The following is a 21,829-nucleotide window of genomic DNA, read 5'->3' on the forward strand; positions in this document are numbered from 1 at the left end:
GGCCAGGCTGGGCTGGACGCTCCCGGCTCGAGGGGCGGAGCCAGATGGAGGTAGGGCCAAGGAAGGGGGTGGAGCCAAGACTGAGCGGCGAGCGCGCGCGCGGGGTTAACCACCGCCGGAGGCGGCGCTTGGGCCAGCCACTCAGAGAGCTGGTGATCCCGTTAGTTCCATTGCTAGGAGGGCGGGAAAACCCGAGCTCCCGCTCCGCCTCAGAGCAGAGGGCGGGGAGACTTTCTTTAGATTTGGTATGGGCGAGGCTGCAGCGGATCTTTGTAGGGATTTTTAGGGCAGATGCGGGGTGTGTGTGTAAATCTCTTCGGATAATCTGGGTAGCTGGGCCACTCTCAGTTAAGGGACGAGACGGGACTAATTGCTAGCTTGAAAGACAAATGAAAGCATTTCTCTCATTTGGGGAAAGCAGTAAGAAGAATCTCTTTCAATGTGGAATAAGAAGTAGAAATAGATTTTATATTTGAAAGAAGAGGTGGATTCAGTCCCCTTTAGCTGTGGGGGCAAAAAAAAAAGAGGACGGGTGCTCTTTCTCGAAAAAGAATGGGATGAGTCACTGTGAGGAGGCAGGTAGCACATGTTCCTTCGGCTTGGGTGATGAATGAAAGTGGAGACATTCTTCGGTTTGGGGCGAGATGAGTCAAATGCCCCAAGTTGTTCCTAATTTAAAGGGAATTCCATAAGGTCCTCTCAGATCCATGGAATAGGCAAACAGTTCCCTGTAGTCTGAAGGAAAGGGAAGGCGGCGCCTCTGGGCTCTGGAGAGAAGAGGAATAGCCTCCTTTTCAGCCTGGAAAGAGCCTGGTCCGTCCCGGCCTTGAGGTTTCTGGGTACGTTGAGGGCACCGTTGTCCATTAGGCTTTCTGGGTGTGCCCAGTGCGCGTGCGCAGCTGTGGTCTGGGAGTGGGCCGGTAGGGGGGTCCCAGGTTTTGGAGATCGTGCTGGAAGGCGGCAGCGCACCGCCCCCTGCGGTTTTCTCAGCGTGGCACCGGGACCCGCAGCCTGAGCACCTGGGACCGGTGGCCCGCTGCTGGGCGGTGTTCTGCAGTAGCTGCGCTTGTCTCTGCTTCCCGAGACCCCCGTCCTTCTTGGTGCTCCGGGACCCGGTGGCTGGTCACCTTTCTGAATCCGGAGGAGAGGCGGTTTTGGAGAGCACACTCGAAAGAGTGGGTTTCAGGACTCGAGGGGTTAGGAGGGTTATGCTGGGGAATTTCCGGAGATGAGATTAACCTAGAAGAGATGGAGGAGGGGATCCTAACTGCCAGGATCCTGGGCAGGGTCTCGGGGTCCGGACCTGGCCTGGGGGTATCGGAGCTCGGATTGGGGGGAGTGAGCCCCACGTGCCTGTGACGCGGGGGCGCCGGGTAGGCGGCGGCGGCGGCGGCAGCGACGCGGGGCCGGCGGCCGTGCAGTGCCTGGAGGACAGCAAGATGCTGCGCGCCGCACTGCTTCTTCTGCCCGGGTTGCCCCTGGCGGGGGCGGGGGCCACAGAAGAACCCACCCAGGAGTCCGGGCCGTTGGGTGAGCCTCCTCCAGGCTTGGCGCTATTCCGCTGGCAGTGGCACGAGGTGGAGGCGCCCTACCTGGTGGCCCTGTGGATCCTGGTGGCCAGCTTGGCCAAAATCGGTGAGTGTGTGTGTGTGCGTCTGTGTGCCTGTGTGTGTTCGCGCGCCCGCACGCCAGGCCAGCGGCCCGCAGAGGACCCGCCCCCGAACCCCTAGGTCTCCAGATCCAGTTCTGCGTCTTGCATTGTGCGGGGGACTTAAGCTCCAATTCCACAAATCTGGGTTCTCTCCCATTTCCTGCTCTCTTGTGGGTCTCCCTTCTCTGTTGGTAGTTCAGGGGATTTGCCTTCCTAAGGGCTGCCTGTCGCCGCTCTCCTCTCGCCAGCCGTTCCATCTTTAGACTCTTTCCCCCAGTTTCCCCTTCTTGCAGTTAGCTCTCCTCAATAAACGTCAGTAAGGCCTCTTCTCCAGACGTCCAGCTTCTCAGAAACCTGTCAGCAATGAGGACGCAAGGGGACACTGAAGGGATGATATTCTCCTGGAAACCCTAGGCATTCTGGTTCTGAGAAATTTTCCTGCCCTAGAGAGACGGCCAAGAGTCTGAGATTTTAATATCTCCTGAGATAACTAAACGGCCACTTTCCCTATAGCATATCTCTCTACTCCACTTAAAGCTGTTGCCACCTTCTATAGCCCATTTGCAACCTCACCCTCCAATTCACATTCCTCTTTTCAATGTTTAAAAAACTTGCGTTTATTGGATCTTGACTGTGTGCTGGCTACCCTGGGTACTTTCATACGTTCGCCCTCTTTCCGCCCTCACATTGAAGGCTGTGCTTCAGGTTCACACATTTTTCCCCCATCAGAGATGCTTTTCCTTTCCTCTCCCCGCTTTCTGGCAGCCAGTGGTCCCTCCTCCTCGATGGAGACCCTCCTCCTTTCTCACTGTTGTTCAAGCTCTGCTGTGGGGGTGACTAATTATAGCTGAGCGCTGCTACTCACTCTCCATCTATGCTGGCACAGCTTGTACTCCAGTCTCCCCAGTGAAACCTTCATGTAGGAATCCCACAGCCTAGTGTTTGCCTCCTTCTCCTGGGATATTGCTGGGGGTATAGAACGGGAAATAGAGATGTGATAGAACTCTCCACTCCACCTTGGCAGCCCACAATTAATAATGGAGCTCTAAGAATCTTCAGGGGACCTGATTCTGCCAGAGAACTGACTTTTTCATAGGTCGTGGGTTTGCAGGGATGGGGATGGGGCATGCTCAGGGAAGAAGGAAACCAGAGATGGGGCTGGAGAGAGGAGGACCTGTGTCTGAGCTCACCTTAGAGGCCTAGCAGCAAGGTGTAGAAAGCAGCTTCAACTTGGAGTAAGGAATGCGTTTGTGGACAAGCCCATGGGTTGTAGAACAGCCTTCTCTTACTTAAAGTTTATAGCTTTAAACATCCTAAATAAACAGTGCCTTTTCTAGTTTGGATAATACCTCCTACAGAGGAAGGCGACGAGTCCTCTCCAGCTAAAGAGGAATCTTGGGGGAGGGGCATTCACAGTATTCTGGAACACCTTCCAGTTTCAAAACTAGAATGCCCTTTCATTCCATACATTTCCTTTCAGTCAGTACACATAGATGCAGAGTCCCCTATGTTCTAGATAAGATGTAGGGCCTTGGGTGCAGTTTCCAAAGGGCCTTGCTTTGGCATAAGGTTAAGGCTAATAAGGATCTTTCCTCTATCTGCCTGAGGGACTGGGCCATATGGGCTGTGTCCAACATGCAAGAACCCAAGGGAGAACCATATTAGGGACAAAGGTAGGAGAAGCAATAATGTCAGAAATCCTTTCTCCTAGAGACAGATATGTTTCTTTTCTCCAGAGTCAAATGTAATTAGTATTTGTTGAGAGCCTACTGTGTGTCTGATACCAAGCTAGGCACATTTGCCCATCTTGTATACTCTACCTCTGCCCTTAGCGATGGATGTTTTTCTTATGCTACAGGAGAGAAACTGAAGTTTAGGTAGATCAAAGAACTTGCCTGATGGTCTGGAGACTTGGGTCAGTGGCTAAGAGCATCTCCTGTTGAAGACCCAGGTTCAGTTCCCAGGACCCACATGGCAGCTAACGTCAGACCATGGCTCAGTTTCCAGAGGATCTGTGGGCTCCTGCACTCACGTGGTACACAAATACACGTTAAAAATAAATAAATAAATAAATAAATAAATAAATAAATAAATAAATAAATTTCCTGGGATCACATCATTAGATACTGATAAGGTCAAGGGGCTTTGAGATTCTCTCTCTCTCTCTTCCTTTCTTCCTTTCTCCCTTCCTTTTCTTCTTTCTTTATTGAGCCTGAGTACTATACAGCCCTGGCTAGTCTGGAACTCACACGCACAGGGATCTGCCTGCCTCTACTTGCTTCCCGAGTGCTAGCATTAAAGCATGTGCCACGGTACCCAGCTACGGAAAGCCTTTTATACTGAGCTATTGAATGAAATATGTACCTTAGGTTGAGAGGCCCAAGGTGCATCTAAAAGGAGCTATGTGTACATATGTTAGCATAGAATGGGTTATATTAATAGCAAACATTTATTGAGTATTTACTATAAATCAATGTGCTAAGTGCTTTCTTTTGGGGCGGGAGGAGCAGATGAGAAAAAGTCTTGCTACATAGCCCAGGTTAGCCCTGAACTCTCTATATAAACCAAGTTGGCTCAGTGCTTAAAAGAAAGAAAAAAGCATTGGCCGTTCCTGTAGAGGCCTCCAGTTTACTTCCCAGTGCACACACAGTAACTGACACATGCAGTAGCCTGTGACACCTGCTCTAGGGGATCGGACACCCTCTCCCGGCCTAAGACACCAGGCGTATACATGACACCCTTACAGACATGCAAGAAAATACTCATACACATAAAATATAAATAAATCAATCTTTTTTTTTTTTTTTTTTAAATCCTACACAATGTTTACCTTGAACTCACGGCCCACCTCTTACCTCAGCCTGGTAAGTCTTAGGATGACCAGTGTGTGCCGCTGTACTTGATTTTTCTGCCACACCTCCCGTTGCTGAAGCTTGAGTCTAGAACCACGTGAATGGTAGGATATGCTCTGCCGTTGAATGTCTTACAGCTCAGCTGCATCCTGAACTTATTTTGAGAGAGGCTTGTTACATTGATCATAGGTCTGTCCTACCAGGCCCCGCTCTAAATGCTGATAAACAGGGTGTTTTATTTAATCTTCCCAACCATCCGATTTGATCGTTATCCTTTTCTTTCTTTCTTTCTTTCTTTCTTTCTTTCTTTCTTTCTTTCTTTCTTTCTTTCTTTCTTTCTTTCTTTCTTTTTTGGTTTTTCGAGACAAGGTTTCTCTGTATAGCCCTGGCTGTCCTGGAACTCACTTTGTAGACCAGGCTGGCCTCGAACTTGGAAATCCTCCTGCCTCTGCCTTCTGAGTGCTAGGATTAAAGGCGTGTGCCACCACTCCCAGCTCGTTATTCTTTTCATTCCCATTTTGCAGATGGGAACATTCGAGAGTCAAAGGATGAGTCTTCAAACCCAGTCCACTTGATTTTAGAGGCCCCGATTTCTTCTTCCCTAGCAATCCTATACATGATATGATATCGACAGCCTGTTTAGCATTTGCTAAACGTCAGACGACTTGTATGGGTAAAGGAAGTCAGGGAAAGATAAGATCAGTCCCTGGGAATGGCAATGCAGAGGAGGGGGCATTTTCAGAAAGGAGGAGGGAGGGGAGGCAAGAACAGCCTTGCGGCCATGGAGAACTTGTGGCCTTGGAGTCGGAGATTCTGTAGTTCTTCCATTGGTCCTAGGGCCAGGGAGTCTAACTTTGGGTAACCTGGTTAAGACAAAGTATTCCAAGCCAGGCTGTGGGAGGCCACCCCACGGCTTCTTTCTTACCTGTTGCCTCCTTGCATTCCAGTGTTCCACCTGTCCCGGAAGGTAACATCTCTGGTCCCTGAGAGCTGCCTGCTGATTTTGCTGGGCCTGGTGCTAGGGGGCATTGTCTTAGCCGTGGCCAAGAAGGCTGAGTACCAGCTGGAGCCGGGGACCTTCTTCCTTTTCCTGCTCCCTCCCATCGTGCTAGACTCAGGCTATTTCATGCCCAGCCGGCTGTTTTTTGACAACTTGGGTGCCATCCTCACCTACGCCGTGGTGGGCACACTCTGGAATGCCTTCACAACAGGTGTTGCCCTTTGGGGCCTGCAGCAGGCTGGACTTGTGGGTGAGTAGCCCTAGGGCCTAAGCTGTTTAAAGAAGAAGTCGTCTTGCTAGCTCCATCCCCTAAGTCCCTTCTCCAGCTCTGAAGGTCAGACGCATGAGTCCTGTTCCCTGGGAGCTCAGTTGCAGGTCCCACTCACCTGGAGTGAATGGCGGTCCTCCAGATAGGCTTTGGTCCTAATTTTGGTCTCTGCCAGTTGGCTCTGTGCTTCTGCAGCGTGACGGCTGATCAGGGGCCGGGTTCCCAGCTGTGTGTGGGCTGCTAGAGCTCAGGAGGCTGCAGTAGCACTCTGTCGACTCCTGCCCTCTGTCACAACACTGCCATTTGCCAGCCCTGCAAGGGTTTATAGTTCTAGGTCTGCTGCCCAAGTTATGCCAGGTGGTTTCCAGTTTTTATTTCTAATAAGTGCATATTTTACATCCACGAAATGCTAACTGCTATAACTGGGCATTCTTTTGTATTGTGTCTTCTTACTACCTCTGGTGAGGTGGAATTACCTCATTTAATGGAAGAGAAAATAGAGCCCTCTGGGTTCGTTGGGAATCAGGGCCTGTGCTTAGCCTCCGTTTTGTTGAGGCTCTGCATTTAGGCCCTCTCCCAACCTCTTCTTTATTTCCTGTCATAAGAAATCCATTCAGTCCTGATATTAAATCAGACTTCTTCTAAGGTAAAAAAGGAGAAGCTTGCAATTCCCAGCTGGAACTCCAGTCTCGTGTTCTTAATAAAAAGTGAGCTATTTGGGGCAGGAAAGGAAGGGAGGACCTCAGATTCTAAGCATAGTAGTAATTCTAAATAGTAACGGTACTGGTGTCTTACCATGTGTTAGGCGCTAACTAAATAAAGAACATTTTGAGATTGATATCATTCCCATTTTGCATATGGGGAAACTGAGGCTCACAGGGTTATGGGGAATACTCAAGTTCCACCTATGGTACTTTTCTTACTGCGATCCGGCCTTCTGATCCAGCCTTCCTTTCCCGCTGAGAACTGTGTACACACCACATCCATCTGTTGGCTGAGAACCACAGGTGTGGGACAACCCATGTCCTGTTATCCTGGGTAATAAAGCCAGTCAATTCTACCTGCTGTCAACTACTTTATCTTTTACGTTTGCTGCAGTTTTATTACTAGCACCGGCTGAATGGTTTTGCAGCCATCTTGTGAGTTAGGCAAAGAGAGAGTCCTGTTACATCAACAAGAGCCCATATCACAGCAACTGGTGATGGGCAAAGCCAGATCTTAGGCACACCACAGCTCAAGCCCGTAGGACACAGGCCCGTTCCCCTACCTTTCCAAACTCCCTTTGGGTTTATTTCTTCCCAGTAGGAAAGCTTGTGGTCTTGTCACCGGAAGTCCTGTCAGAGAAAGTCATCTTCACCAACCAGCCCTATTATCTTCTGTCTCTCACTGGCAGCTCCTAGGGTACAGGCTGGACTGCTGGATTTCTTGCTGTTCGGGAGTCTCATCTCAGCAGTGGACCCTGTGGCCGTGTTGGCCGTCTTTGAGGAGGTGCATGTCAATCAGACCCTCTTTATCATCATCTTCGGCGAGTCTCTGCTCAATGATGCAGTAACTGTGGTAAGAACATCTGGTGGCTTGCTGACCCCTGACCTTCGGCGTGACCCGGCTTAGACCTTTCCTCCTAGTCCCCTGGGGAGGAAATGTCTGAGCTTTCTTCTGTTCCCACCCACTTCCCCCGTGTGGCCCCCTCCTACTTCCTGTCTCTCCTCTTGTCACTCAGGTGCTGTACAAGGTCTGCAACTCCTTTGTGGAGATGGGCTCTGCCAACGTGCAGGCCACTGACTACCTAAAGGGCGTCGGTCAGTATTTCCCCCAACTTGGCCTGCATTCAATGTCTGCCTTCTCTGGATTGTTGCGACTCACCCAGCCAGCGTTTGGGACAGAGGAGGCTATTCTGATGTCTCATTCCTTCCTCTCCTCTATGGAGAAATGGGGTCTGGGAGGAGCTTGCCTTGGAATTCTAGTCTGGGATCCTGAGCCCCAGGGAGCGTGGTGGGTGCCTTCCTCTCTATTTCTTACTAGGCAACAGACTTTGTCAGCCCAGCTTGGGGAGGGTCTGGGCCAGGGGTCGTGCTGACAACCCACTCCTCCCCCAGCCTCCCTGTTTGTGGTCAGTCTGGGCGGGGCAGCCGTGGGCTTAGTCTTTGCCTTCCTCCTGGCCCTGACCACACGCTTCACCAAGCGGGTCCGCATCATCGAGCCGTTGCTGGTCTTCCTCCTCGCCTACGCAGCCTACCTCACTGCTGAGATGGCCTCGTTGTCCGCCATTCTTGCGTGAGTCCTGGGGGGCTATCACAGGCAGGCAACTGGGAAAGGGAGAGTCAATACTTTACGTGACCAAACGCAAGGTCTTCGGGAACCTGTAGGCCTCGTGGAGCCCTTGTGGTAGCGGACACCTCATACTCTCTCCTCAGAGGACACAAGCCTCAGGTTGTGCTCTAGCACCCAGAATTGTCTGAGCACCTGAAGGCTCACACTTCCTCTACCTGAAGTGCAGGTTAAGTTGCCAGCATACTTCAAGGCCCGAAACCACTGGTTGGTATGGGTGTAGCACTCCCCAGAGGGTTTGTTAGTCAGAGCAAGAGGCACTAATGGGAAACCTGGAGATCTGTATTTATTCCAGGACTACCACTAACTAGTAATCTTCATGCATCCCTGAACTTTGACATGGGACACCTGATACCCCGTGATGGGCAGTACCCCCTCCAGCTGCAGGCTCGAGCCTTCCGGACCCTCCCTCACCTGCACTTTGTCCCTCTCCCAGGGTGACCATGTGTGGCCTGGGATGTAAGAAATACGTGGAAGCCAACATCTCCCATAAGTCCCGCACGGCTGTCAAGTACACGATGAAAACACTCGCCAGCTGTGCCGAAACGGTCATCTTCATGTTACTTGGCATCTCGGCCGTGGACTCTTCCAAATGGGCCTGGGACTCTGGGCTGGTGCTGGGCACCCTCTTCTTCATCCTGTTCTTCCGAGCCCTGGGTATTGCTGGCACCCTCTGCTCCCCTGTCCCCTTCCTTTCCCCTCTCACCCGCCCCTCATCCCCTCAGTCCAAGTTCACATCCACATCAATTCCCACGCCTCCCCGCAGCGCTCACCTGTCCTGACCCCTGCCAGACCTTAGCCCAGATGCTTGGTGCCGGGCTCCCAGTGTCCTCCGCTCCCAACCCCTTGCTCCCGCTGGCCCTCCCTCCTGCTATAGGCGTGGTCTTGCAGACGTGGGCGCTGAATCAGTTCCGGCTGGTCCCTCTGGACAAGATTGACCAGGTGGTGATGTCCTATGGGGGCCTTCGGGGGGCTGTGGCCTTTGCTCTCGTCATCCTCCTGGACAGGACCAAAGTCCCTGCCAAGGACTACTTTGTGGCCACCACTATTGTGGTGGTCTTCTTCACCGTCATCGTGCAGGTGGGAGCGCCCAGGAGGCTTGGTGGGGAGAGGTTCAGCAGGCCCTGGGAGAGTCTTGGAACACTTTGGGACAGGGCCTTTCGTTTCCACCGGGGGAGGCAGGGACCTGACTTCCCAGGCTTTGAATGTGATATAACTGAGACCCAATTTTTTTTGTGGGGGGAGGCGGGGGAAGGCAGCAGGGAACTGAACAGGACAGGGCTCACCTCTTGCCTGTCCATAGGGTTTGACCATCAAGCCACTGGTCAAGTGGCTGAGGGTGAAGAGGAGTGATTACCACAAACCCACCTTGAACCAGGAGCTGCATGAGCACGTGGGTACCAGAGCCTCATCCCCTCCCCTGCCCCTCTCTCCCTCCTCCTACGTTGGCAGAGTCCTGATGCAGTCCCCCTACCCACCCCCATTCTAGACTTTTGACCACATTCTGGCCGCAGTGGAGGACGTTGTGGGGCACCATGGCTACCACTACTGGAGGGACAGGTGAGGGAGCTGCCCCAAGGCTCCTTCAGCAACAGTGGCCCCTATCAGCCAGGGCAGCATGGGAGATATGCCACCCTTCTGAGAAGGGGACGCAGCCAGGTTCAGGCTGCGTGACCTCTGCCTGAAGCCCTTCAGTGGCACCCCAGTGTCCTCAGGATAAGATAGAGCCCCCCCCCCACCAGGGTGGCCTGCTAGACGCTGCATGGTCCGGCACTTGCCAGACTCCCGCCCTGTTCTGTTCTGTTCTGTTATGCGTTTGGTGGTCTGTCTGATAATTACACAGACCCTATTTAGAACTCAGAGCCCACCATGCAGTCCAAGCCTGGCCACTGAGACCACTGGATGTGTTCTGTCTACCAGAACCCTGCCTCACCTCCCTCTTAGCTTAGCTTTGAATCATCCTTCAGATCTAACCACGGGCGTTGATTCCTTGGAGACCTCTGGCCTCTCTGACAAGGACAAATCCCCGTTATAATTATCCTTGGTAGTTTTTTGTCATGGTTATAATTTTTTACAGTTATTTTAAATAACTTTAACTAATGACAGACTCTCTCCTGAAACTGTAAAGGCTGTAAGAACAGGGACTAGCCTTGAGATTCTCCTTGGCTGAGACTTATACCAAGAAAGCCAGGCCAGTGCTGGCACTGTCCCTGCCCTGTCTAGGGGAAGGGGCAGCCAGCTACACCATGAGGATAATACTCAGGATTGGGCCTGGCATCCTCTATAGGTGGGAACAGTTTGACAAGAAGTACCTGAGTCAGCTCTTGATGCGGCGGTCAGCCTATCGTATCCGCGACCAGATCTGGGATGTGTACTACAGACTCAACATCCGAGATGCCATCAGCTTTGTGGACCAGGTGGGCCAAGCAGTTACCAGGTAGGCCAGTGGCGGCTAGACAGATGGTCAGCAGAGTTGGGCTGTAAGGAATGACAGGCAGGCAGGCTTGTTAGCAAGGAGCAGGGAATCGGAATTCCCAGCTGGCCCCAGGGTGTCGTGAAGTCACAGCTGCAGGGGCAAGCCTGGTAGTGACAGACTCTGGCAGGCTTGTACAGGAAGGTGGGAAACAGCTGGATGCTGAAGTCAGCAGACACAGTTCAGCTATTATCATGGGTGGGCCGATGCTTGGATAAGTTACTTACGTTGCCTAGGCTTCAGTTTCCTCAGTGAGGGGAAAGTAACCATAAGGATGGAACTGCCCAGGCCCGACTCTGAGAATTCAGTGTGAAGTGTTTCAGTGTCTGCTGTAACAAATAACAAAATAATGCCCGTGGATATAGCTCAACGGTTCACCACTTGTGTAGCATTTGAGAACCTGGGTAATCCCTAGCCCTGGCTCAAAACAAAAGTGTTCAAAATAATTGTTAACACTTGTAATTCTTTTCATTACCCTCTGTCTGGGCCCCTCCTCATCTGACCCTTGTCTGACCTCCGTCTTGACTCCTACAGGGAGGCCACGTCTTGTCCTCCACAGGACTCACTCTGCCCTCTATGCCTAGCAGAAATTCTGTGGCAGAGACCTCTGTCACCAACCTGTTGTGAGTCCACAAGCCACTCCCTCCTCCCTTCCCCCAAGCTCTTCTCCCCAGATCCCTCTGGGGAGGGAGGTATCAACACCTTGCCTGTGCCCTTCCCCTCACCTGTCCTGCCCAGTCCTCAGCACACTTATCCCTGCCTCCCGCAGGAGGGAGAGCGGCAGTGGAGCGTGTCTGGATCTGCAGGTGATTGACACTGTGCGCAGCGGCCGAGACCGGGAGGATGCCGTGATGCATCATCTGCTCTGTGGAGGCCTCTACAAGCCACGGCGCAGGGTGAGGGCTTGCAGGATGTGGGAGGAGTTCCCAGGGTGGTGGGGAGTGGACGGTAGAGCCCGTGATTGGAGACTCGTCGGGCATTCGGTTGAAATGAATTGAATTGAAAGCTGAACAGGTTGGGACTCTAGAAGGGAACACTTTGGACTTGAAGCTGGGCTTTAGGATGGAGAGGAGCACCCATGGCTAATGTCCCTGAGGGGAGAGGAAGAGACAGAGTACAGGGAGCTTTGAGGATGCAGGTCAAAGGGGGAAGCGGGGACCTGAGAAGGCCTTCTGAATCAGTTTAAGGAGAGAGAGGCGGGTTAGTCCTGTGCAAAATCAGGCAGCTTTGGAGCTTTGAGGGTGGAAAGGCCCATCCTATCCAGGAGAGGATCTTCTATAACCCCACAAGGGGGCAGCAGGTCACTATCCTGGACCTTTTGAAGTAGGACTCTTGACTGTTACTCATGGCAGCACTACAGAGAACACTGAGATAGAATTTGGCTGGATTTGGGAGCACTTCCCGTTAGTTTCCAGTTCTGCAGAATAAGATGTGCAGGTGGCTTTACTCAGACCACCCACTCTCACCCCACCCCCCACCCCACCCCTGCAGCCCCTTCTGCCTCTGGTGTGTGTTTGCCCATGAGAAGCCCCTCCCCCACCCCATGGAGGAGCTACTAGGTGATTGTCTAGGACAAGTGACAGGGGCTCCCTTATTTTTCTATTCTGGACTTGCTGTTTCGGCTGTGCAGGACCCCTGATTTGGTTCACCATATTGTCCTCACATTCCACCAGACCCTCATATAATTGCTGGCAAACCCACCTCATTCCAAGTTTTCTTTTCCTTTTAATGTTTTTCTTGTGCAAAATTTTAGTAGCAAGAATGAAATAACTCACTTATCCATTACCCAACTCTAATAATTATCTGTGCGTGATTAAATTTTTTCGCTCCATAACCCACCACACCCTGCCCACACTTTGTCTTACAGCAGACTCCAGACATCATCTGATATTATCTATAAATATCTCAGTATACGGCAAGAACTCTTTGTTTCTTTTATTTTTTGGCTTCTTTAAGACAGTCTTGCTAGCCGCCCTAGGACTGGCTTCAAATTGGGGGATGCTCTTGCCTCAGCCTCCCAAATGCTGGGGTTCCAAGTGTGAAACCACCACTGAGCTGGCAAGATCTTTAAAACATTAGGTCAGGCTGAGGATATTGGACAGTAGTAGAACGTTTGCTTAGCATCTATGAGGCCCTGAGTTTGACTTCCCAGCACTGCAAAAAAAATCAAGTTAAATCAAATCATAGTATTACTATTATAACATAATAATTCTTTATAGCAAATGCTCAGTCACTGTTCAATAAATATCTGTTTTTTCCTAGCTGGTTTGCATAGCTCAGGATCCAAATGAAGCTCACAATTTATGTCTGGGAAATATGTCTTCCAATAAGACAAACCTATAACAGTTTTTCTTTTTCCCCTTGCTATTTATTGAAGAAACTAAATTCTTTATATTGGAGGATTTACCATTTTTCTAGATTTTGCTGACCAGCCAAGTGTTATTTAGCATATTACTCCATTTCTTATATTTTCTGACTATTAAATCTGGAGCCTGGGAGCTGGAGAGATGGCTCAGTGGTTAAGAGCACTGACTGCTCTTCCAGAGGTACTGAGTTCAACTCCTAGCAACTACATGGTGGCTCACAACAATCTATAATGGGATTGGATACCCTCTTCTGGTGTTTCTGAAGACAGCTACAGTGTACTCATATACGTAAAATAAATAAATCATTAAAAAAAAATCTGGAGCCTGATCAGGTCCAGGGGCTTTCGGGTATGCTGTATCCTTCTTACTATGTTACATCAGAGAGAGTACATAGAGGTGTGCATGCGTGCGTGCGTGTGTGTCTGGCTGATGAGTTGGCTTCAGTTTTTTGCATAGTTTAAAGATATTGTCAAATGTCATCTTATTTAATTTCACCATCATTCCATCATTTGGATCCCATGTCTACCACCAAATGTCTCTTTCTCAGATCCATATCATCCGAACATTTGCTAAGCCTGTTAACTTTACATCCATCTAAACCATCATAAACATTGAACAGGATAGAGCTGAGGACAGAACCCTGTGGCAAGCTCCTTAAGACTTTCCTCCAGGCTGACATGGATGGAGCGTTTTTGGGGTACGGTTACTTGACTAGCTCTGAATGCATCTAGTCGCACCATGACACAGTCCCTAACTCCTTATGTTCTTTCCAGAAACAGCGTTAGAGATCGTATATAGTCAATTAAGATATAGCTTAAGAGAGAGGAGGGGCTGGAGAGAAAGATCTGGAAGAGGTCTCCTCATAGAGAAGCTTGATGGAAGCTTTTGGCTTTCCCTCCTAGGGATTTAGATGCTGTGATATGGAGTGGGATGAAGAGGCTGTGTGTTTAATAAGCCCCCAGATAGTTCCAGTGCAGCTGCTCTGATGCCTGGTGTTTTGAAACCTCACATCATGTCGCCTGGTTAGCTGAAGTGGAGAGAGCTCATAGGATCTCTGGGGAGAGGGTTTAGAGAAACAGGGCCAAGAGCAATACAGAAAAATATACATGGAAGAAAAGGCCAGGAAGCCAGCCAAGGCGAGAAGGGACCCCTTAGAGAAGGAAAAGCCTTGGGTGGAAGAAAGGCTGGCTGCCATCCAGAGGCCAGAGGCTCTATTTAAGGAAGTACTAGACAGGAAAATGTCCAAATCGATTTATAAGATCCTGGCCTCAAAAAAAAAAAAAAAAAAAAAGGGNNGNNAGANNNAATNAAANNANTTNAAAAACAAGGGCAGGAGCTTTTCTAAAAGCAGAGGGGAAGTGGACACTGGGATTCCTTAGTAAGGAAAGCAAAGGTGGGGGGGGCTGGGGAGGGGTAGCTGAGCACTGAGGGATCCAGGAAGCAGCTGAGCACAGCTGACACAGCACTGCCACCTTGCCCCAGAGGTGGGGTGGCATTTCCAGCTCCATAGGGAAAGGAGAAAGGTGGATGGGAGACTGGAAGGAGCTCTCAGAAGAGGGTCAGAGAAACAGGAAGTACAAGGAATAGGAAAAGAACCAAAGAGAATGTGAGGCAAAATAGAGTGACCAGGAATGGTCCAGATAGTACTTGGCTGATTTCCTCCCACTAGAGAGGAAGAGATGGCTAAGCTGCCAATGGCAGAAATAGGTAGGCTGGGGGACTGTATGGATGTCTTGGTCTTCCTGAGAAAGAGTTAAACGAAGCAGATAAAGGGTTGCCTATGTATTAAATAAGCCGTTGCTGGGACCAAGAGGATCTAGGGTTCAGGGCAAGTCCAGAGCATTGGCCTGGTGCTGAGGTAGCTGTAGAAAAGGTTAGAAGGAAATTAGCTGGCAGGAGGATCCTCTGTTGCTATCTGGGGATCAGGACACAGCGATAAACTCAGAGGATGTGGCTCTGTGGTTTTATAGTGGCCCCAGGAACAAAGTACAGGACTCCCTGCCTCTCATCACTTCAAATTAGAGAGATCTGAGGGAAAGGCAGCCAGGGACTTGTCAAAAAAAGGGCAATTTTTCCTTAGTGAACTGAATACAGGGTCTCTGGCTATATTCCATTTGTATATTTTTAATTTTATTTGTTACTCCATGGTGAACTCTGGAAACGCCAGGCTGGCAGGACCTGTGATGGACATGTTGGGGGGTGCGGCCTGAGATTCCTGTGGAGGCCCAGGCCCCCAGCCTCATGGCAAGGTCGGGTTGTCATTGCCAGTACAAAGCTAGCTGCGGCCGCCACTTCATCTCAGAGGATGCCCAGGAGCGACAGGACAAGGAGGTCTTCCAGCAGAACATGAAGCGACGGCTCGAGTCCTTTAAGTCCACCAAACATAACATCTGTTTCACCAAGAGCAAACCTCGGCCCCGCAAGACCAGCCATAAGAAGGTGGGTGTGTCTTTTCTCTGGGACACCTCCTTTACGGCTATAGGCTGGTAACAAATAATTCTGAGTTTTCTCACATCCTGAACTCAGCTCGAGGAGATGCTTTGTTTAATCACCTTCAGGGTTTGGTGACTCTAGCGTTTGGGTTTCCTTTCGGCCCAGTCTGGGCTTCAGAGGGAGGGGTAGCCTCTTGGTTGTGGGGGCCATTTGCTACCTGGGGTGAAACGGACAGGAAAAGGGCAGAGTTCTTGGCAAAGGAGTCCTTCGGCCAATTCCGGCCCGTGTATTCAGAGACTCTGATAGGAAGTGGGTCACACTAGGCTCCATAGTTACTGCCAGGCTGACGGAGAAATAGTGGAGTGGAAGACCATTGTGATAAACAGCCCTTCCCTGCCACTTCTAGGTTAGGAAAGCTGGTTCTGTTGACTTTTGCCATTTCATAGGGTTTGGGAAATGGGGTGGTAAGACTGCGGTCACACTCTTAGGTTTGCTTTCTGGTCCTCAGAAGGATGGTGTGGCTAATCCTGAAGCTACCAATGGGAAGCCTCCTCGAGACCTGGGCTTTCAGGACACAGGCAAGCAGGGAACTGCAGGGAGCCACAGGGCTGGAAGGGAGGTGGGGAAGGGAGGGAGCAGGCCTGTCATCCCAATCTTGGAGGCTCTCCTCTAGGAACACTTAGCACCAGGAGCTGGGTGCCCCCCCCCCCGCCCTCCTCAGGGACTAGATGGGCACACTTGAGTGTTGGAATAGTTCACATCTGTAGAGCATGCATGGCATAACTGATGATTCAGACTATGGACTATTAAGGACTTGGGAAAGGTCACAGAGAGACTGAATGGCCTGGGCCTCCAAGGATAGGCGGAACCAAAGGCATAAGGTCCTCAAACCTAGTTCCTTGCAAGGCGCATTTGCTAGCGGACCTTCCAGCCTTGCCGGTGCGGAGATCATCAGTTGGTCTAGGCTGACAACAGAAAGAGCCAAGAGGTGTGGCCCTCATGGCTTCCTCTGAGGACTTAGCACCTTTGGATTGCCTCCTTGGGCAATGGAATTCCCCCCCAACCCCCATCACGTCCAACACTCTAGGCCACTGCCCAAAATGGCTGAAGGAAGATGCAGGTGCTTCTGTGTACTTGGGTTTTAGAGGGGGAGCGGGGAGGGCAGGAGCTAACGTGAGGTCGTCTGATATCAAGAAGCAGCCACTGACTGGGTTGGTTGGCCTGACTCGGTTTTCACCCTTGTCCAGCTGCGGTGATACTAACCGTGGAGTCTGAGGAGGAGGAAGAAAGCGACAGTTCAGAGACAGAGAAAGAGGACGATGAAGGGATCATCTTTGTGGCTCGTGCCACCAGTGAGGTTCTCCAGGAAGGCAAGGTCTCAGGTAATGCTCTCCCTGTGGGCTCAGGTAATGCCCTCCTTGTAGGCTCGCTCCCCTGTGCAGCTGAGGCCGGTTACGGTCGGTATCCAAGGACTCACAATCGAACTCAGAGCCTTAGAGCCTGGTCCAGAATCACATGATACAAACGGGCTTTGAACTTGACCCACGTTGTCACGTGGTTCAAAGAGCACAGCCCAAGGAACACAAAGTGATAAGCAGATCTAGAAGCGAGTGACCCAGGTCTCTTGCGACCCGGGCTTAGCACACCTGCCCGCACGTAGAGCTCTGGGTGAGGAGGTTGGCACCTGACCTTGGGAGGAGCCTGAGTCTATCGAAATGGAATCCTTATGCATAAAAAGCAGTATTCATGTTTCTGCACCTGGAGATCTCTCTCCTAATGTTAGGTGGGGTAGTCCGCACAAACACTCAGGGGACATTAGAGAAGTTTAGTGCAGAAAATTTCAAAATATGAAATGACACAGTAGTGAAATGACTTCCCATCTGCCCATGTCCAGCTTCAGCTGTTACCTGCTCATAGCTTGTCTTCCTTCACGGATACTGTGACCTATGACACCTGCTCCCAGGGTTCTTAGGAAGAAAATCCCAAATATCTCATTTTATCAACCAATAAACATACAACGTACAAGATAAGTGTTCTTCCTAAAGACACAACCACAGTATCATAACCATATATATAAAATCTTTCTCATAAGATACCTAGCTGGAGCCAGGTGGTGGTGGCACACGCCTTTAATTCCAGCACTTGGGAGACAGAGGCAGGCAGATCTCTTGAGTTCGAGGCCAGCCTGGTCTACAGAGTGAGTTCCAGGGCTACACAGAGAAATCCTGTCTCATAAAACCAAAACCAAAACAAAACAAAACAAAAAAATCCTAGCTGGGAGGATTTCCTTGGTTTTTATTTGTATTTGTTTATTTTGAGACAAGGTCTCATTATGTAACCTAGGCTGGCCCAGCTGGCCTCAAACCCACAATCCTCCTGACCCTGCCTCCAAGTCCTGGAAGTAAGGTGTGTGCTGCCTCATTCAGCCCCTTTACGGCAGTTTTGTGCAAGTAAAGATGCAGCATAGACCACACTTTACATTTAGTTAATAAGTCCCTTCTAAAGTACTTCAGGCTACACTGTCCAAACATCAAGCCATCCAGCTCCCTAGAGAGGGACAGGAAGACCAAGGTCTGACCAAGAACTTCAGCAATAGTCCCCTGCATTGCTTTAGAAAGCCCGGATAAAAGAATTTCCAAAATATCTTCTCTGCATCAGCCACACGGTGTCTTTCCAACATTGCTCCTTCTGTTACAATGCATGATCTGAAGAACCTGTTCACAGAAGCTGGATGTTCAGTGAAGGCTTTTAAGTTCTTTCAGAGAGACCCTAAGATGGCTCTCATTCCGTTGGGATCTATGGAAGAAGCAATCCAGGCCTTTATTGAGCTTCACAATCATGGTCTTGGAGAAAATCGCCACCTCAGGGTTTCCTTCTCAAAATCCACCATCTGAGCTTTCTGTGAATTTTTCTCCTCATACTGGACCATAATTTCTGTAAAATCTTCAGGTACAGCCTGAAGCAGCACAAGACCAATTCTGCCTCTTTCACAAAGTAACTCTTTGGGAGTTTGATAGTCAAGTACCTTCAAAACAAGAGGTAGTCCTTTTTTCCCTCTCATTTTCCCCAACAGTGTCTGATCAAAAGTTTGCTGTGCCTTTGTATTGTGGTTTCTATGAAAATAACTTTTAGGGGAAAAAAAATCAGGAAAATATTTTTTAAATAATTTAATTCCCTGAATTAGATTTTAAAAGGACAGAGTTTCTTTCTGTTTGGGTCCAGATCAGCCTTACATGACATTTCTAAACTCCTTTGTACTTTGAGAAATTTAAACATACAGACTTTTACAATTTCTTGATGTAATTTAAATCACCTACAACCAAGTTTTTCTTTTTTTAACTTTATGATTCAGAAGTTTCCCTGTAGAAAATGACATTCATTCACTTATAAAAATTATACCAGGTTTATAAGGTGGTGGTACCAGGTGGTGGTAGTGGTACACACCTTTAATTTCAGTGCTCAGGAGACAGAGACAGGTGAGTCTCTAAGTTCAAGGTCAGCCTGGTCTACAGAGCGAGTTCCAGGACAGCCAGGGCTACACAGAGAAACCCTGTCTGAAAAAAACAAAACAAAATAAAACAAAAGAAGGTGGTAGGGTAGTAAGTGTGCTCCATGGCTGAAGAGATGGCTCAGCAGTTAAAGGCTAGGCTCACAACCAAAACATAAAAAATTTGCTCCAAAGGGGACTTCAGTGAAGTCCAGAATCTTCTCTTTTTTAATTAACGTATTTATTATGTATACAGCATTCTACCTGTACGTATGCCTGAGGCCAGAAGAGGGCACTAGATCTCCTTATAGATGGTTGTGAGCCACCATGTGCTTGTTGGGAATTGAACTCAGGAACTCTGGGTGAACAGCCAGTGCTCTTCACCACTGAGCCATCTCTCCAGTCCCCATCTGGAGACATTTTAAAGATTTAGTTTAACAAGTGTAGTGAGTGTGTCTGTCTATTCCATGTATTTGTGGATGCTGTCAGGGGCCAGAAGAGGGCAGGGAATGCCCTCGAGCTGGAGTTGCAGGCGGTTGTAAGCTGCCTGACCTGGCCCTGGAAACGGAACTGGGTCTTCTGCAAGAACAGCAAGTGCTCTTAATCTCTGAGCCACCTCTCCAGCCCCATGTGGAGTTGTCACAGTTGTTGTCACAGCTCAGTAGGGTGTCTCACTGCTTGGTCAGATGAGCCTTAGCAAGATCTGGTCTCTGAGCTGCTGTTGCTGCTGCTGCTGCTGCTGCTGCTGCTGACTGAGGGTGATCAGAGACAAGGCATCCTTCTTGTTTGGTTTCCCTAAGCTGTAGTTAATTACCATTTGTTCAGTATGTACCTGTGGACAGCGGTTCTGTGTGCAACTCTCTGCTAGTGCTAGGACACAAGACAACCAAAGCAGTCCGATACTTCCTCCCAGGGAGACATTTATTGAGTACAGCACAGATGAGTGCAATATGGTGACCTCGGGTACGTTTGAGGATTCCCCTGCATTGACAATAAACTCATGTGTACTCTCTCTGCGTTCCCAGGAAGCCTTGAGGTGTGTCCAAGCCCACGCATCATTCCCCCATCCCCAACCTGTGCAGAGAAGGAGTTACCCTGGAAGAGTGGGCAGGGAGACCTGGCTGTGTATGTGTCTTCAGAAACAACCAAGATCGTGCCTGTGGACATGCAGACAGGCTGGAACCAGAGCATCTCGTCCCTGGAGAGCCTGGCATCCCCTCCCTGCACCCAGCCCCCGACTTTAACCCGCTTACCCCCCCACCCTCTGGTCACTGAAGAGCCCCAGGTTCCTCTTGACCTGTCTTCTGACCCTCGCTCTAGCTTTGCCTTCCCCCCAAGCCTGGCCAAAGCTGGCCGTTCTCGCAGTGAGAGCAGTGCCGACATCCCACAGCAGGAGTTGCAGCCCCTCATGGGCCACAAGGACCACACTCACCTTAGTCCGGGCACTGCCAACTCCCACTGGTGCATCCAGTTCAACAGAGGAGGCAGGCTGTAGCCCAGGCCTCGGGGGGGGGGGGGAGCAGGATGTAGAGCCCCTGTGGGGAGTGCTCCTCAGCCTGGGCAGAGGAGCCTACCCAGCCTGGACTGAAGTGGTAATGGCCTCCTTGGGACTGGTCAGAAGGGTTTCCTGGGCTGGTCCTCACAGGGACCCTTCTCCCTTCTCTCCCTGCCCTCAACCCTTCCCACTTTTCATTTTGAAAAATGGCTCAGGATCCAGTCCAGAGTTCTAAGGGATAGGCCCCCAAGCTGCTGTCCCTTCCCTAGGGCGTCTTCCTGGACTTACTGTTGGCAGCTGTTCCTCCCCACAAAGCATCATTCTTCAGTGGACACTGATCCTCCCTGACCTCCACCCTCTCTCCTGCACCAGGTCAGGATCAGTGCCCTGGCAGCGAGGCTTAAGGAAGGGCTGGTCCTCAGAGCAACTGGGCTAGGACAGAGGGCAGGCCTCAGTCAGTTCAGCTAACTTGTTGGGTCAGCTCCATGAGCACCACATCTTGCTTTAACCCTTTCCCTTTGCTTCCAGTTATTGAGGTCATGGTGACTCTTTTTCTAGGACCTAGGCGCTGGGCCAGGCTTTCCTTCAGAGCTGCTTCATAGCCAGTCTACTGCATTAGGTCTAAATCTGGAACTTTCTGAGGCTTGGATCTGAGATTTTTTTTTTTAGAGTAGGAGACAGGTCTCTGGGCCCATCACCACCTCAGAATTTTCCCAAAGGGAGAAGGGACCAAGTATCCCAGGGCCACTGCACCATTCCTGGTGGAGCTGGGATGCCTGGCTGCAATGTTTGGGGGCAGCTGACTAACAGGTGACTTTCCCGGGGTTAGCCCCTGCCGTGTGTTTTGTACCTTAAACCCAAGATACATTAAACATCTCTCAGATGAATGAGCGTCCTCTGTCCATTTGTCTCAAGCTTTTAGGGGTAAGGACAAGAAGGGGTCTGCCTATTTCAAGATTTTTCAGGAGTAGAGAATAGTAGGGGATAGCTTAGGCAGAACCATTAGTCCCTCTGGTCCCTGTGCTTTGCCAGTATTATCCCACTGGCAGGAGGCGTGGATTGGCAGTCTAGGGGATCACTGTATGGGTTGGAGAAGGGGGCATCTCAGAACTGGGAATCCATAAATGGGAAAGGCCAGCAGGGAGGTGAGAGTCTACGCTATCCACGGACGAAGCCTCTATGTGCAGTACCACGGAGACATTTCTAGGAAAGTGTAAGAACAGCTGCGAGCCAGATGAACAAGTGTCACTCTGCACATGACAGGTAGGAATTCAAGCTCCGGAGAGCTGGGTCCCCTGAGCATTTATTAGACAAAGGAATGTGGGCTTTGAAATCCTTAGATAACAGCATCCCCCAAGTCCAGTTCCTACTGTCTGAAGAATTTTTAAACACATCTTTGAGAATAAAATGGCATAAAATTCACTTGTTTAAAAGGTACAATTAAGTTTTTTGTTTTGATCTTTTTAAAATTGTTTT

The 21,829-nt window shown here is 50.2% G+C and overlaps 1 protein-coding gene across 2 annotated transcripts; it reads left to right on the forward strand.

Moving 5' to 3' along the window:
* The first annotated feature begins 317 nt into the window (after positions 1 to 317).
* On the forward strand, positions 318 to 21,774 carry Slc9a5 (solute carrier family 9 member A5). 2 transcript variants are annotated; one of them, XM_021169673.1, is made up of 16 exons: positions 318 to 1,635; positions 5,451 to 5,753; positions 7,165 to 7,328; positions 7,492 to 7,570; positions 7,868 to 8,045; positions 8,536 to 8,756; positions 8,977 to 9,179; positions 9,403 to 9,492; positions 9,589 to 9,659; positions 10,387 to 10,516; positions 11,107 to 11,195; positions 11,342 to 11,468; positions 15,207 to 15,377; positions 15,880 to 15,949; positions 16,619 to 16,753; positions 19,884 to 21,774. In XM_021169673.1, exons 1-16 carry the CDS (start codon positions 1,440 to 1,442, stop codon positions 20,351 to 20,353), a joined length of 2,697 nt encoding a protein of 898 aa, XP_021025332.1. In that variant the 5' UTR covers positions 318 to 1,439; the 3' UTR covers positions 20,354 to 21,774. The 2 variants fall into 2 exon arrangements, with proteins under 2 accessions (XP_021025332.1, XP_021025333.1); XM_021169674.2 differs by having other exon boundaries at positions 1,330 to 1,635; positions 15,883 to 15,949; positions 19,884 to 20,353.
* Positions 21,775 to 21,829: the final 55 nt, after the last annotated feature.

Source organism: Mus caroli, chromosome 8 (genome assembly GCF_900094665.2).
Source record: "Mus caroli chromosome 8, CAROLI_EIJ_v1.1, whole genome shotgun sequence".
Classification (NCBI taxonomy): Eukaryota; Metazoa; Chordata; class Mammalia; order Rodentia; family Muridae; genus Mus; species Mus caroli.